Genomic DNA, 16,732 nt, shown 5'->3' on the forward strand with positions numbered 1-16,732 from the left:
CTCTTCTCTTCTGTTGCCCTTCAGCTCTACCCTCTTCTGTTACCCTTCAGCTCTACCCCATTCTCTTCTGTTGCCCTTCAGCTCTACCCTCTTCTGTTACCCTTCAGCTCTACCCCATTCTCTTCTGTTGCCCTTCAGCTCTACCCTCTTCTGTTACCCTTCAGCTCTACCCCATTCTCTTCTGTTGCCCTTCAGCTCTTCTCTTCTGTTACCCTTCAGCTCTTCTCTTCTGTTACCCTTCAGCTCTACCCTCTTCTGTTACCCTTCAGCTCTACCCCATTCTCTTCTGTTACCCTTCAGCTCTTCTCTTCTGTTACCCTTCAGCTCTTCTCTTCTGTTACCCTTCAGCTCTTCTCTTCTGTTACCCTTCAGCTCTACCCTCTTCTCTTCTATTACCCTTCAGCTCTACCCTCTTCTCTTCTGTTACCCTTCAGCTCTACCCTCTTCTCTTCTGTTACCCTTCAGCTCTACCCTCTTCACCTCTGTTACCCTTCAGCTCTACCCTCTTCACCTCTATTACCCTTCAGCCCCCCCATTTTCAAATATATACTCTGCCCTACCAACCCCAGAGACATTAGCTTGAAATAATGTCTGTAATTTTCAGTAGATGTGTTTTTGTCTGTTAAACGAGCTGTATTCAGTCTGAGGTCAGACTGACAGAGTATTCCACCTGTCCTCCTAGCCCAGACCAGGCCAATCAATCAATCAAATGTATTTATATAGCCCTTTTTACAGCAGCAGATGTCACAAAGTGCTGTACAGAAAGCCAGCCTAAAACCCCAAAACAGCAAGCAATGCAGATGTAGAAGCACGGTGGCTAGGAAAAACTCCCTAGAAAGGCCAAAACCTAGGAAGAAACCTAGAGAGGAACCAGGCTCTGAGGGGTGGCCAGTCCTCTTCTGGCTGTGCCTGGTGGAGATTATAACAGAACATGTCCAAGATGTTCAAACGTTCATAGAGTAGCTAGCTACAGCCACAGGGCAGAGGGCAAATGAGAGCGAGAGAAAGAAATACAGCTACTTACCTCACTACATCAACAATACAGAAACCAGCTTTCTGCACAGCAACTTACCACTCCACAAACCAGTATAGACACTATAAACCAACTCACCTCACTGCAAAACATAACAGTCCCAGATGGCACCCTAGTCCCTTAATAGGGCCAAAAGTAGTGCCTTTTTTATATATATATATATATATATATTTATTTATTTTCTTCATAAAAATAAATGTCCTTTATTTAACCAGGTAGGCCAGTTGAGAACAAGTTCTCATTTAGAACTGCGACCTGGCCAAAATGGAGCAAAGCAGTGCAACACCAACAACACAGAGTTACACATGGGATAGACAAACGTACAGTCAATAACACAATAGAAAAGTCTATACACAGTGTGTGCAAATGTAGTAAGATAAGGGAGGTAAGGCAATAAATAGGCCATAGTGGCGAAATAATTATAATTTAGCAAATTAACACTGGAGTGATAGATGTGCAGATGATGGTGTGCAAGTAGAAATACTGGTGTGCAAAAGAGCAAAAAAGTAAATAAAACAATATGGGGATGAGGTAGGTAGTTGGATAGGCTATTTACAGATGGACTATGTACAGCTGCAGCGATCCATAAGCTGCTCAGATAGCTGGTGCTTAAAGTTAGTGAGGGAGATATGAGTCTCCAGCTTCAGTGATTTTTGCACTTCGTTCCAGTCATTGGCAGCAGAGAACTGGAAGGAAAGGCGGCCAAAGGAGGTGTTGGCTTTGGTGATGACCAGTGAGATATACCTGCTGGAGCGCGTGCTACGGGTGGGTGTTGTTATGGTGACCAGTGAGCTGAGATAAGGCGGGGCTTTACCTAGCAAAGACCTATAGATGACCTGGAGCCAGTGGGTCTGGCGACGAATATGTAGCGAGGGCCAGCCGACGAGAGCATACAGGTCGCAGTGGTGGGTAGTATATGGGGCTTTGGTGACATAACTGATGCCACTCTGATAGACTGCATCCAGCTTGTTGAGTAGAGTGTTGGAGGCTATTTTGTAAATGACAACGCCAAAGTTGAGGATCGGTAGGATGGTCAGTTTTACGAGGGTATGTTTGGCAGCGTGAGTGAAGGATGCTTTGTTGCGAAATAGGAAGCCGATTCTAGATTTAATTTTATTAAATAAATAGGGTTCCATTTGGGACACAGACAGAAGCTCAGCTCTTTATAGAAGCAATAAAAGGGGACAGAGTTAGTCTTTGGTCTCACCAGGGAGTACGGGACAGGACAAGAGGAGAGAGAGAATAGACATGCGGGTATTCTGTCAGCTTACGGTGTTCTGTTGAGGAAGGCCTGAACTAACTACTATCAGCTTCTCTGGAGCTGGGAGAGGGAGGGAGGGGGAGAAATGGAAGGGGGACAGAAAACATGGAGGGAGAGGGAGAGACTTCAACAGGACAGAGAGATGGTGTGGGTAAGAGAAATGGGAGGAGACAGACAAACATACGTGGGACGGGAGAGAGGGAGAGAGGGAGATGGGTTAAAAGAGAAGACAGTAGATAATGGAATGCAAGATAAAAAGGGTGCAGAAGAGAGGCAGGTTATGAATCAGAGAGAGAGAGAGGGGTAACACAGTTCTCCTGGCTTGTCCTTGTTATTATCTGCAATCTCTCTAGTTATTACTCTGTTACTTTAGTGTGATTGTAGTTTTACTGGAGAAGTTTACCATTGTTAAGTTCTGAACAAACGGACGACTAGAAAAAACTCAAACCAACTTTATTCACCAACTGGGTCATACAGCTGCAAAGACAAAGCATGATTACACAAGCACATATATTTACAACCTCCTAATAGTGGGGTTAACTCATTACACATCTAGACAGCCAATATATCTCTGTTGCTAGGCAGGAACTTAATTGGTTCATAGTAGTCATGGCCCTGCCTGATGCTAGAACCTTGGTGGGTGTGGAAGTGTATGTGTGTGAGATAGGACTGTAGTAGGAGGGTCGTTGTGGTGGGCCCCTCTGTGTGAGATAGGACTGTAGTAGGAGGGTTGTTGTGGTGGGCCCCTCTGTGTGAGATAGGACTGTAGTAGGAGGGTTGTTGTGGTGGGCCCCTCTGTGTGATAAAGGACTGTAGTAGGAGGGTTGTTGTGGTGGGCCCCTCTGTGTGATAAAGGACTGTAGTAGGAGGGTCGTTGTGGTGGGCCCCTCTGTGTGATAAAGGACTGTAGTAGGAGGGTTGTTGTGGTGGGCCCCTCTGTGTGAGATAGGACTGTAGTAGGAGGGTCGTTGTGGTGGGCCCCTCTGTGTGAGAGAGGACTGTAGTAGGAGGGTTGTTGTGGTGGGCCCCTCTGTGTGATAAAGGACTGTAGTAGGAGGGTTGTTGTGGTGGGCCCCTCTGTGTGATAAAGGACTGTAGTAGGAGGGTTGTTGTGGTGGGCCCCTCTGTGTGAGAGAGGACTGTAGTAGGAGGGTTGTTGTGGTGGGCCCCTCTGTGTGATAAAGGACTGTAGTAGGAGGGTTGTTGTGGTGGGCCCCTCTGTGTGATAAAGGACTGTAGTAGGAGGGTTGTTGTGGTGGGCCCCTCTGTGTGATAAAGGACTGTAGTAGGAGGGTTGTTGTGGTGGGCCCCTCTGTGTGAGAGAGGACTGTAGTAGGAGGGTTGTTGTGGTGGGCCCCTCTGTGTGAGATAGGACTGTAGTAGGAGGGTTGTTGTGGTGGGCCCCTCTGTGTGAGATAGGACTGTAGTAGGAGGGTTGTTGTGGTGGGCCACTCTGGCCCCCCTCCCAGAGGTTTCTTCTCCCTTCATCTGTTGACTTGACCTCGAGCCGAATTCCTCGCTCCTCCCTAGTTCCTCAGCTGGCCTGCCTTATCAGAGACTAACTATTGCCCATCACTTCCCTCTTTAGAAACATGGAACAGAATATGAACTTTCTACACTTCCCCTTGTCTCACTCAGGGACGTGGTGTATGGAAAGTTACTATCTACCCTTCATTGACCCCATCATATAGATTCCTTATACATGTAAAGTAATCAATAAGTTCAAAACCATTTCGTTGTTGTTGTTTAATTTTATTTTAAGCACTTTTCAAGACACCCAATGTCACTTCACATACAAGATTAATTGTAATAATAAAATCCCACATTAAAATAAGCAAGTTTAAAAACATAAGGACAGACTAACCAGGGAAAAACCTTTACATGATACATTTAGTCTGATGAAATCACAGAATGCTGTTTAGGCAGTAGTCTTGTAAACAGATAAAGTTATCATACAGTGTACTGTCTCTCTCTCTCTTCCCTCTCTCTGTCTCTCTGTCTCTTCCCTCTCTCTGTCTGTATCTCTGTCTCTCTGTCTCTGTTTCTCTGTCTCTCTCTCTCTTCCCTCTCTATGTCTGTATCTCTGTCTCTCTGTCTGTTTCTCTGTCTCTCTCTCTCTTCCCTCTCTCTGTCTCTCTGTCTCTGTCTCTCTCTCTTCCCTCTCTCTGTCTCTCTGTCTGTATCTCTGTCTCTCTGTCTCTTCCCTCTGTCTCTCTGTCTGTATCTCTGTCTCTCTGTCTCTGTTTCTCTCTCTCTTCCCTCTCTCTGTATCTCTGTATCTCTGTCTCTCTGTCTCTCTCTCTGTCTGTCTGCCTTGAGAGTAGAAGCCTAAGTGTGTTTTTTGGATGTAAGGTAGATGATTGATGAGGTGTGTACAGAGGGGCCCTATGTCCTGTTCCAGACCTCTCTCTCAGGTGCTTTGCTTCACTCTGAAGAGGGATCGGGGGCTCTGACCAAAACCATTGTCCCATGAGAGAGGAGAGAGGCACGCTTCAGTAATCTGACATGGGTCTGCTGACTGGCCCCTCAGATCTACAAGACACCTTCACCTCAGTCCTTCCTCATGCTTGCTGTTAGCTGTGAACATTTCATTTGGTAAAGGTTGTAATCTCTCTCTCTCTCTCTCCCCCAGGTGGTCCGAGTCGTCAAGTCAGTGGTGGTACTCGGTTGGGGGAGCAGAGTGGCTTCATGTGTCCAGACATAGTCCTGGTGGGCAGTGTAAGTTGAATATGGTGTCTGTGTGTGTGTGTGTGTGTGTGTGTGTGTGTGTGTGTGTGTGTGTGTGTGTGTGTGTGTGTGTGTGTGTGTGTGTGTGTGTGTGTGTGTGTGTGTGTGTGTGTGTGTGTGTGTGTGTGTGTGTGTGTGTGTGTGTGTGTGTGTGTGTGTGTCAGTCTGACCGTTCATGTCTGTGTGATAACCCTCTGTTCTCCGTCTATAGGACTCTGAGGCCATCTACCAATGGCTGTGTGAGTTCCAGCTGGAGAGCTACACTGATAACTTCCTCACAGCAGGATACGATGTACTTACTGTCAGTAGGATGACCCCAGAGGTCAGACGCTGGATTATCATACATTTATTGATTACGCTTAATTGATTGACACATTTGAGAGCAAGTGAGATACTTCTTACGGCTGAAATCCCGTTAACGGGATCGATATGACAACAGCCAGTGAAAGTGCAGGGCGCCAAATTCAAACAACAGAAATCTCATAATTAATATTCCTCAAACATACCAGTATTATACACCATTTTAAAGATATACTTGTTGTTAATCCCACCACAGTGTCCGATTTCAAAAGGGCTTTACGACAAAAGCACACCAAACGATTATGTTAGGTCAGCACCTAGTCACAGAAAAACACAGCCATTTTTCCAGCCAAAGAGAGGAGTCACAAAAATCAGAAATAGAGATAAAATTAATCACTAACCTTTGATGATCTTCATGAGATGGCACTCATAGGACTTCATGTTACACAATACATGTATGTTTTGTTCGATAAATTCATATTTATATCCAAAAATCTCAGTTTACATTGGTGCGTTATGTTCAGAAATGCATTCTCAAACAAACATCCGGTGAAAGTGCAGAGAGCCACGTCAAATTACAGAAATACTCATCATAAATGTTGATGAAAATACAAGTGTTTAGTTCACAAATCCAAATTCATGAGGCGCAGGCACACTTAGTCCAGACGAAAAGTCAAAAAGTTCCATTACAGTTCGTAGAAACATGTCAAACGATGTATAGAATCAATCTTTAGGATGTTTTTATCATAAATCTTCAATAATATTCCAACCAGACAATTCCTTTGTCTTTAGAAATTAAAAGGAACGCAGCTAACTCTCACGGCCGTGCGCATGACTTAGCTCATGGCATTCTGCCAGACCCCTTAGTCAAACAGCTCTTATTCTTTCCCACTTTACAGTAGAAGCCTGAAAGAAGGTTCTAAAGACTGTTGACATCTAGTGGAAGCCTTAGGAAGTGCAATCGGACCAAATTTACACTGTATCTTGGATCGGCAAAGACTTGAAAACCTACAAACCTCAGATTTCCCACTTCCTGGTTGGATTTTTTCTCAGGTTTTTGCCTGCCATATGAGTTCTGTTATACTCACAGACATCATTCAAACAGTTTTAGAAACTTCGGAGTGTTTTCTATACAAATCTACTAATAATATGCATATCTTAGCTTCTGGGCCTGAGTAACAGGCAGTTTACTCTGGGCACCTTATTCATCCAAGCTACTCAATACTGCCCCCCATCCATAAGTAGTTAACACACACACATCTGTACAGTGTCTCTTTTTGCGGCATTGAGATTTAAAACAAACGTATTCCACATTTACCTCAATTTTTTAGGTCAACAAAATAAATGAGCATGGATAAATGTGTTCTGTAGTAATTTTTCTGATTGATAGCCGAGTCGTGGGGTTTCCTAACCTGGTGTATGTCTGTCCAGGACCTGACCGCCATCGGTGTGACCAAACCAGGCCACCGAAAGAAGATCTCCATGGAGATAGGCAACCTGAACATCCCAGAGTGGCTGCCTGACTACATCCCTGTAAGAGACTGTCACATGACCTTTGCACTCTGAACACAGTCTCTGGCTGATGACGACAGGCCTTTGACACTAACAGAGAGAGTTGTGTAGTAGTCTATGTAGTCTGTCGGGTTGTTTCATGTAGAGCTTTACAGTCAGCAGGAACTGTCTTTTGTCGTACAACTATTGGTCAACAAGCTCACCGTCACTCTGTCATTCTGTCTTCTCTCTCTGTTCATCTCTTTCTTTCTCTGTCCATCTCTTTCTTTCTCTCTCTGTCCATCTCTCTGTCTCTGTCTCTGTCTCTGTCTCTGTCTCTGTCTCTGTCTCTCTCTCTCTCTCTCTCTCTCTCTCTCTCTCTCGCGCTCTCTCGCGCTCTCTCTCTCTCTCGCGCTCTCTCTCTCGCGCTCTCTCTCTCGCGCTCTCTCTCTGTCCCTCTCTCTCTCTCTCTCTCTGTCCACCTCTCTCTCTCTCTCTCTCTGTCCACCTCTCTCTCTCTCTCTCTGTCCACCTCTCTCTCTCTCTGTCCACCTCTCTCTCTCTCTCTGTCCACCTCTCTCTCTGTCCATCTCTCTCTCTCTCTCTCTGTCCATCTCTCGCTCTCTCTCTCTCTGTCCATCTCTCTCTCTCTCTCTGTCCATCTCTCTCTCTCTCTCTGTCCATCTCTCTCTCTCTCTCTCTCTGTCCATCTCTCTCTCTCTCTCTGTCTGTCTCTCAATTCAATTTAAGGGCTTTATTGGAATGGGAAACATATGTTAACATTGCCAAAGCAAGTGAAATAGACAATAAAAAATGTATATTAAACATTACACTCACAAAAGTTCCAAAATAAAAGACATTTCAAATGTCTTTGTGTCTATATACAGTGTTGTAAAGATGTGCGAATAGTTAAAGTACAAAAGGGAAAATAAATTAACATAAATGTGGGTTGTATTTACAATGGTGTTTGTTCTTCACTGGTTGACCTTTTCTTGTGGCAACAGGTCACAAATCTTGCTGCTGTGATTGCTGTGCAATTTCTCTGTCCATCTCTATCTCTCTCTGTCCAACTCTCCCTCGCCCTTCCTCTCTCGCTCTCTCGCTCTCCCTCTCCCTTTCCCTCTCTCCTCCCTCCTGCTCTCTCTCTCCTCCCTCCTGCTCTCTCTCTCTCCTCCCTCCTGCTCTCTCTCTCTCCTCCCTCCTGCTCTCTCTCTCTCCTCCCTCCTGCTCTCTCTCTCTCCTCCCTCCTGCTCTCTCTCTCTCCACCCTCCTGCTCTCTCTCTCTCCACCCTCCTGCTCTCTCTCTCTCCACCCTCCTGCTCTCTCTCTCTCCTCCCTCCTGCTCTCTCTCTCTCTTCTCCCTCCTGCTCTCTCTCTCTCTTCTCCCTCCTGCTCTCTCTCTCTCTTCTCCCTCCTGCTCTCTCTCTCTCCTCCCTCCGGCTCTCTCTCTCCCCTCCGGCTCTCTCTCTCTCTCTCCTGCTCTCTCTCTCTCTCTCTCCTTCTGCTCTCTCTCTCCTCCGGCTCGCTTTCTCTCTCCTCCGGCTCTCTCTCTCTCTCCTCCGGCTCTCTCTCTCCTCCCTCTACTCCCTCTCTCTCTCTCTCCTCCCTCTATCTCTCTCTCTCTCTCTCCTCCCTCTGTCCATCTCTCTCTCTCTCTGTCCATCTCTCTTCAATTGAATTAAATTCAATAAATGCTTTATTTTAGTTTTTCTCTCTCCCTCCCTCCTTCTCGCCCTCTCTCTCTGTCAGTCTGAGCTGTCAGAGTGGTTGAGTGCGATCGGTCTCCCTCAGTACCAGAAGAGACTGTGTGAGAATGGTTATGACACCATCAGCATCGTCAAGGATATCACCTGGGAGGACTTATCAGAGATAGGAATCACCAAGCTGGGTAAGAAATCATCACACTCTTCACATTGCAAGGTCACATTGTTGAGTTGAAGTGCATCTGTGTGTCAGCAGTGTATGTGAGACCTCTTGGACACACCCCCTTTTCAATATGACAGCCTTGCTGTTGACAACCAATCAGCAACCTTTTTAACCACTTGTATACAAAAATAACTGTTCATGAAGTTATTTGTGTTCCTAGCATTTGTGTTCTTGTATCTCTCTCTTTCGCTGTCTCAGGTCATCAGAAGAAGCTGATGTTAGCCGTGAAGCGTTTATGTGACCTGCATCGTTATCGTCACCATGCCAACGGCTCCGACACGCTCCGGCATAAACCTACCACGGCCCTGGTGGCTATTGAGCCCCCCGAGATCCCCTACGACTGCTGCCCCCTGACCCCTCACACCCCCAGGACACCCTTCCTCTCCTTCCATGACAGCGAGCTGAGCACAGAGCTACAGAACACCATGATGGGGAGGGCAGCAGGAGGAGGGGTGGGGAGAGGGGGGTTTGGGATGGGTGTGAGGGAGAGCATTAGCCAGGAGAGCATCGGAACGCGCTCCCGCGGATCCGGGAATTCTGGGAAATCTGGGAATTTTACGGGATATTCCCAAGAGCTTCACCAACAGACTCCGGCATCGGCTGGAGTGCACAGTCGCTCGGACGAAAGCTTGGGAGGAGGGGGAGGAGGAGGTGGGAGACAGGGGGGAGGAGGTAGTCCAGGGAGAGACCGTCAGAGACTCACAGAGGTGTGGCCAGACCAGAAGCGCCACCCCCAGCCACCCACTAAACTACCCATCACCCCCCTCACCCCTCCTCTCACCCCCAGCTCGATGCCCCGCTTCGCCTACCCAGCCGTGCCTAGTAAACCCAAACCTTGCAAGCCCCCTCCCCACCCTCACCCCTTCTCCTCTCCCCCCTCTCCCCAGGCCTCCCCCACACAGAGGGCATTCAACTACCTCCACACCCAGGAAGGAGGCACCTATCTGTGCCAACGTGGTCTACCCAAGCCCCAGGCTGGAGCAATCCCCCTCCCAGGACTAGGCCTCAACACAGAGGCTCTTAAGAAACACACCCAGAGTCTGTCCCGCTACGCCCTGTCAGATGGAGAACCGGAAGACGACGAGTCATCGCTGCAGGAATCTGTTCCTCCGGTGACCATGCCCTCGTACGCAACACTAGGACGCAAACCAGGCTGCGGCCGATCAAATTCCTCCGCCGTCCAACGCCACATCAGCCGGAGCCACTCATTCGCTCGCCGCAAAGGCCCGCCCCCACCGCCACCTAAGAGGATGAGCTCGGTGAGTGGCAGCCAGGCCAGACAATCAGGAGGAGCGGCAGTAGTGTCAGGGCAGGTGGAGGTGGGAGGGGTGGAGACAGAGAGTGCAGGCAGTGTGAGAAGCATCGCAGCCAGGCTACAAGGGTCCGGGCCCGGGGGCAGCCCCTCTAAGGGGGTAGCGTTACCCTCCCCTCGCACCCCCACCCTCGCCTCCCACAAACCAGTACCCGCTCTGGGGCTGGGAGGCCTGAGGAGGATGGGGGGCGAGCGGAGGGATAGAGATGGAGGGATAGAGAGAAGCCCAGAAGAGGAGAGAGTGTGGAAGGATGGTTCAGTATTGGAAAGCTCTACATCACCTCAGAGTAGCTCCAGTGAGAACCTCCCTTTCGCGGAGGAGGGCAACCTCACCATCAAACAGCGGCCCAGGATGGGAGCAGGCTTCCGGTCAGACCCTGAAATCCAACCCCAGGCTTCTCCAGAAGACCCAAAAATGCAGGCCCCAAAGTCCTTGGGGGTCCCTGAGTTCAACCTCAAAGAGTCGGACACCGTCAAACGACGGCGTCAGCCCAAAGACCGGGATACACACACACTGGACGAGATCTTCACCGCCAGCGAAGACGACGGACACACACAGCCACACACACACAGCCGGTCCAACGGCTTCCACACACACACAAACGGAGACAAGCAAGAGGAGGAAGCAGGCGTGAAGTCAGGGAGCTGTTTACAGAGAGCAGAATCGACAGGGAAAGGCCAGAAACCACCCCTGGCCTCCAAACCAACCAGCCCTCCCCTCAAACCTGTCCTCACCCTTATACCAGCCAGTCAACAGAAGACAGTGACAGGCAGCACACAGAACCATATAACAGCCAGTCAAAATACACACACAACCACCTCTATACCAGGCAATCCACAGAAACCAGTAACAGCAACCAAAGCAGGCAGTCCGCAGAGAACAGTAACATATAGGCCAACGAACCAGATGCCTGCTACTGTCTCTGCCTCTACACTTCCCCATCTCAGCTCATCCATAACCTCAGCCCCTACAGCCCAGGCAACCCGCGCTCCATCCTACTGCACCTTGGTGCCTCCAGGCCAGGCAGGGAGAGCAGGAAAGGCCCAGGCTGGTGAGGCCTGCTCGGAGGTGTTGGTTCAGAGGAGGCTGGATGAGACCAACACGTCACTGGAGGCAGCGCTGAAAGTTGTAGAGAGAAAAATGTCTCAGGATGACTGCACTGACGGGTAAGACACACACACGCATACACACACGTGCAGGCAGACACACAGACACTGTGTTAACACTCTCCTCTTTGTTTCCCAGTGGCAGCAGCCCAGTGAAAGCAGCAGGGAATATCCTGGATGACATTGGCAACATGTTTGATGACCTCGCCGACCAACTGGATGCCATGTTGGATTAAATACCTCCTCTTCACTCAAGGCAACCTGAATAGGACCAGTAGGATTGGGTTGCAAATTGCACCCTCTTCCCTACAGAGCCCTGGTCAAAAGAAGTGCCCTATATAGGGAATAGGGAGCCGTTTGGGATGCATGGCTAGAATTGATTAGACTGATGCACTGATCTGCATGTTTCATAGGGTGGATGAGAGAAAGTAGGAGCGGGGAGAGGAAGAGGGAGGGAAAGTGAAAGGGCGAAGGGGGGGACAATGGGGTGAAGAGAGCAGTCACAATGTGGAGAACCTCTGACTGCACTTGAAAGAGTGTGGATATCCTGAACACACACATCGGGACTTGCCTTAACTGGAGCGCATAACCCTGGATCAATGGTTTTGCTTGGCAAAGACAGCACAATAACACAGAACAATTTACTGTGTTTTATAACATAGAGCACGGGTTTATGACATAGAGCACGGGTTTATGACATAGAGCACGGGTTTATGACATAGAGCACGGGTTTATGACATAGAGCACGGGTTTATGACATAGAGCACGGGTTTATGACATAGAGCACGGGTTTATGACATAGAGCACGGGTTTATGACATAGAGCACGGGGTTATGACATAGAGCACGGGTTTATGACATAGAGCACGGGTTTATGACATAGAGCACGGGTTTATGACATAGAGCACGGGTTTATGACATAGAGCACGGGTTTATGACATAGAGCACGGGTTTATGACAGAACGAGTGTCTTTGCTACATCTTTGCTCTGAGCCAACCAGAAGGGAATAAGGGTCCATTTTTATTGTACATTTATTGTAAATTATATCATATTCTCATCTTAAACTTTACCCAATCTTATGTTGTGTGTCAATATTCTTAACATGAGACTCTTAAATGTTACTGAAAACTGAGATTTTGTTGTTTTTACGTTGCATTTTTTTGTTTTACAAAGGGAGCACCTATTCTCTTCAAAATATATTATACGTGATGTTAGGAGTAACTATGATAATTAGAAAAGTACTTTGTAAATTATTTTTTTTAAGTTTTATGATAACATGTAATATATTCTGAACAAAAATATAAACGCAACATTTTCAAATAAAATTTTATTTGTCACATGCGGCAAATGGCAATGCGAGTAGTCTGGGTAGCCATTTGATTAGCTGTTCAGGATTCTTATGGCTTGGGGGTAGAAGCTGTCTAGAAGCCTCATGGATCTAGACTTGGCGATCTGGTACCGCTTGCCGTGCGGTAGCAGAGAGAACAGTCTATGAGTAGGGTGGCTGGAGTCTTTGACAATTTTCAGGGCTTCCTCTGACACCATCTGGTATAGAGGTCCTGGATTGCAGGAAGCTTGGCCCCGGTGATGTACTGGGCCATTCGCACTACCCTCTGTAGTGCCTTGTGGTCGGAGGCCGAGCAGTTGCCATACCAGGCACTGATGCAACCCGTCAGGATGCTCTCGATGGTGCAGATGTAGAACCTTTTGAGGATCTGAGGACCCATGCCAAATCTTTTCAGTCTCCTGAGGGGGAATAGGTTTTGTTGTGCCCTCTTCACGACTGTCTTAGTATGCTTGGACCATGTTAGTTTGTTGGTGATGTGGACGCCAAGGAACTTGAAGCTCTCAACCTGCTCCACTGCAGCCCCATTGATGAGAATGGGGGCGTGCTCGGTCCTCCTTTTCCTGTAGTCCACAATCATCTCCTTTGTCTTGATCACATTGAGGGAGATGTTGTTGTCATTGCACCACACGGTCAGGTGTCTAACCTCCCTATAGGCTGTCTCATCGTTGTCAGTGATCAGGCCTACCACTGTTGTCATCAGCAAACTTAATGATGGTGTTGGAGTTGTGCCTGGCCGTGCAGTCATTCCTTTTGTCCAGATGTGAAAGGGCAGTGTGGAGTGCCAATAGAGATTGCATCATCTGTGGATCTGTTGGTGTGGTATGCAAATTGGAGTGGGTCTAGGGTTTCTGGGATAATGGTGTTTATGTGAGCCATGACCTGCCTTTCAAAGCCTTTCATGGCTACAGACGTGAGTGCTACGGGTCTGTAGTCAGTTAGGCAGGTTAACTATGTTGGTATTACAGACTCGGACAGAGAGAGGTTGAAAATGTCAGTGAAGACACTTGCCAGTTGGTCAGCGCATGCTCGGAGTACAAGTCTTGGTAATCCGTCTGGCCCTGCAGCCTTGTGAATGTTGACCTGTTTAAAGGTCTTACTCACATCAGCTGCGGAGAGCGAGATCACACAGCCGTCTGGAACATGCTCTCATGCATGCTTCAGTGTTACTTGCCTTGAAGCGAGCATAGAAGTAGTTTAGCTCGTCTGGTAGGCTCGTGTCACTGGGCAGTTCTTGGCTGTGCTTTCGTTTGTAGTCTGTAATGGTTTGCAAGTCCTGCCTCATCCGACGAGCGTCGGAGCCGGTGTAGTATGATTAGATCTTAGTCCTGTATTGACGATTTGCCTGTTTGATGGTTCGTCGGAGGGCAGTTTGGGATTTCTTATAAGCTTACGGGTTAGTCACGCTCCTTGAAAGCGGCAGCTCTCTCTTTAGCTCAGTGCGAATGTTGCCTGCAATACATGACTTCTGGTTTGTGTATGTACGTACAGTCACTGTGGGGACCACGTCCTCGATGCACTTATTGATTAAAGCCAGTGACTGATGTGGTGTACTCCTCAATACCATCGGAAGAATCCCAGAACATATTCCAGTCTGTGCTATCAAAACAGTCCTGTTGTTTAGCATCTGCTTCATCTGACCACCTTTTTATAGACCGAGTCACTGGTGCTTCCTGCTTTAATTTTTGCTTGTAAGCAAGAATCCGGAGGATAAGAATTATGGTCAGATTTGCCAAGTGGAGGGCGAGGGAGAGCTTTGTACGTGTCTCTGTGTGTGGAGTAAAGGTGGTCTAGAATTTTTTTTTCCTCTGCTTGCACATTTAACATGCTGATAGAAATGATGTAAAACTGATTTTAAGTTTCCCTGCATTAAAGTCCCCAGCCACTAGGAGTGCCGCCTCTGGATGAGCGTTTTCCTGTTTGCTTATGGCGGTATACCCCTCATTGAGTGCGGTTTTAGTGCCAGCATCAGTCTGTGGTATGTACGAAAAATACAGCTGAAAACTCTCTAAGTAGATAGCGTGGTCTACAGCTTATCATGCAACAATTTCAACGATTTTTAGTATTTGTACAAATTGTATTTGTCACATGCGCCGAATTCAACAGGTGTAGACCTTAACGTGAAATGCTTACAGTTCATATAGGGAAATCAGTCAATTGAAATATATTCATTAGGCCCTAATCTATGGATTTCACATGACTGGGCAGGGGTGCAGCCATGGTTGGGCCAATCAGAATGAGTTTTTCTCCACAAAAGGGCTTTATTACAGACATAAATACTCCTCAGTTTCATCAGCTGTCCAGGTGGCTGGTCACAGAAGATCCCGCAGGTGAAGAAGCCAGATGTGGAGGTCCTGGGCTGTGGTTATGAGGCCAGTTGGACGTACTGCTAAATTCTCTAAAATGACAGAGGCAGCTTATGGTAGAGATATGAATTATCTGGCAACCGCTCTGGTGGATATTCCTGCAGTCAACATGTCAATTGCGTGCTTCTTCAAAATTCACACATCTATGGCATTGTGTTGTGACAAAACTGCACCTTTTATTGTCGCCAGCACAAGGTGCAACCTGTGTAATGATCATGCTGTTTAATCAGCTTCTTGATATGCCTGTCAGGTGGAGGGATTGTCTTGACAAAGGAGAAATGCTCACTAACTTTTTGTGCATATGGAACATTTCTGAGATTTTTAATTTCAGCTCATGAAACAAGGACCAACAGTACATGTTGCGTTTATATTTTTGTTCAGTATACTATATTCTTGATTGTTTGAGTTGTGAAAACATTTAAATTTATCTAAAATATGTATTACATATTAAATTCCATCTATGTTTGTATTTATGTTTAACCAAAGTGGAAATCCAGTGTTTGCCCTCCAAAGAGTTCAAACCAAAATGGGGGGTACTTTGTAAAGCACTATTGTCAAATGAAAGTGCAAGTCTTCAGGTCCAGCTGAGCTGTGGAAGGTGTTAGTGTATGTGAAGTCAGTGTACACACCAATACATTACAGTAGAACAGGCTTGGATGGTTCTAATCTACTGCATAGCATCAGACTTCTTTGAACCGAGCTGTACTACTGTAACCTACAGTAAGCCCTGACATAGTAAAAAGCACAATCTGCAACTTTGTGTTCCCACTTGTTTGGAAAACTGTGGGGTGGGTCTTGGCAAATGTAACTGCCATTTTAATTCTGTGGTAACCCCGTGCCACCCCCAAAACCAAACACAAGGGGGCGGAGTTGAGCCCATTTCAGTGACGGTTTCTTGAAGAGAAAGCGGCTTCCGTATGTATTTAACTTTCATGACAATGCACTGTATACATCGACTGACTTTTCGTGTGGAGTTAAAACAAACTTGTATTTCATCCAACAGTTTGTATGCATCTTCTCAATATTGTATTTATATTATCGTTCATAAAACAAAATTCCGTGATTCTCTCGTGTCGCTACTTCTGTTTCACGCACTGTTTTATTACTTTGGTCAGATAGGGATTAGGGTGCCATTTGGGATGTACCCTATTTAGTGCACCTTTTGACCAGAGTAGTGCTCTAAATAGGGATTAGGGTGCTATTTGGGAATTGTGACGCATCCACAGATACTCGAGCATTAAACAGCCAGTATAGTCAGTACAATACCCATCAATACTGTACTTATACCTATAGTTAGTTCACCCAAATTACATATTGGTTTCATTACCCTGTAAAAGGTGAGACTGCAATGCATGCTTTGGTTTTGTTCACCTGACCACTGTCTCCAACTGCTCATTTATGTAATTTGGGTAACTACTACTCAAACTGTTTGTACTGTACAGAACTGTAAGTACAATATTTTTACATTGTATTTACAGGAATAGTAAACAGTAAAGTGACATTCTCATGTCAGAACATTGTTTAAGATCACCAAGTTGCTGATTGGTTTGTTCTAGAGCAGCGTTTCCCAAACTGGGTCCTGGGGACCCCAAGGGGTGCATGTTTTGGTTTTTTGCCCTAACACTACATGGCTAATTCAAAGCTTGATAAGTTGATTTGAATCAGCTGTGTAAGACTAAATCCAAACTGTGCACCTCATGGAGTCCCCAGGACCCAGCTTGGGAAACGCTGCTCTAAAACACCAGCCCTCGACACACGCCCACCTGCTTACAACATTAAAAAGGAGAATTTATACAAACATTTTCCTTTGAGATCCCACAGTATGCCTTCTCTCACTCACACCCGTTAAAAAAGACAAAAGACA

The 16,732-nt window shown here is 46.9% G+C and overlaps 1 protein-coding gene across 3 annotated transcripts in view; it reads left to right on the forward strand.

Moving 5' to 3' along the window:
- LOC120029334 (caskin-2-like) overlaps positions 1-12,500 on the forward strand; it is a 94,320-nt gene extending 81,820 nt beyond the window's left edge. For all 3 annotated transcript variants that reach the window (XM_038974566.1, XM_038974567.1, XM_038974568.1), the window contains 6 exons: positions 4,927-5,012; positions 5,233-5,343; positions 6,753-6,854; positions 8,562-8,700; positions 8,937-11,217; positions 11,297-12,500. In XM_038974566.1, the coding sequence (XP_038830494.1) occupies positions 4,927-5,012; positions 5,233-5,343; positions 6,753-6,854; positions 8,562-8,700; positions 8,937-11,217; positions 11,297-11,393 (2,816 nt within the window). In that variant the 3' untranslated portion in view covers positions 11,394-12,500. The remainder of the gene's footprint in view (positions 1-4,926; positions 5,013-5,232; positions 5,344-6,752; positions 6,855-8,561; positions 8,701-8,936; positions 11,218-11,296) is intronic.
- Positions 12,501-16,732: the final 4,232 nt, after the last annotated feature.

This window comes from Salvelinus namaycush, chromosome 35, assembly GCF_016432855.1.
Source record: "Salvelinus namaycush isolate Seneca chromosome 35, SaNama_1.0, whole genome shotgun sequence".
Classification (NCBI taxonomy): Eukaryota; Metazoa; Chordata; class Actinopteri; order Salmoniformes; family Salmonidae; genus Salvelinus; species Salvelinus namaycush.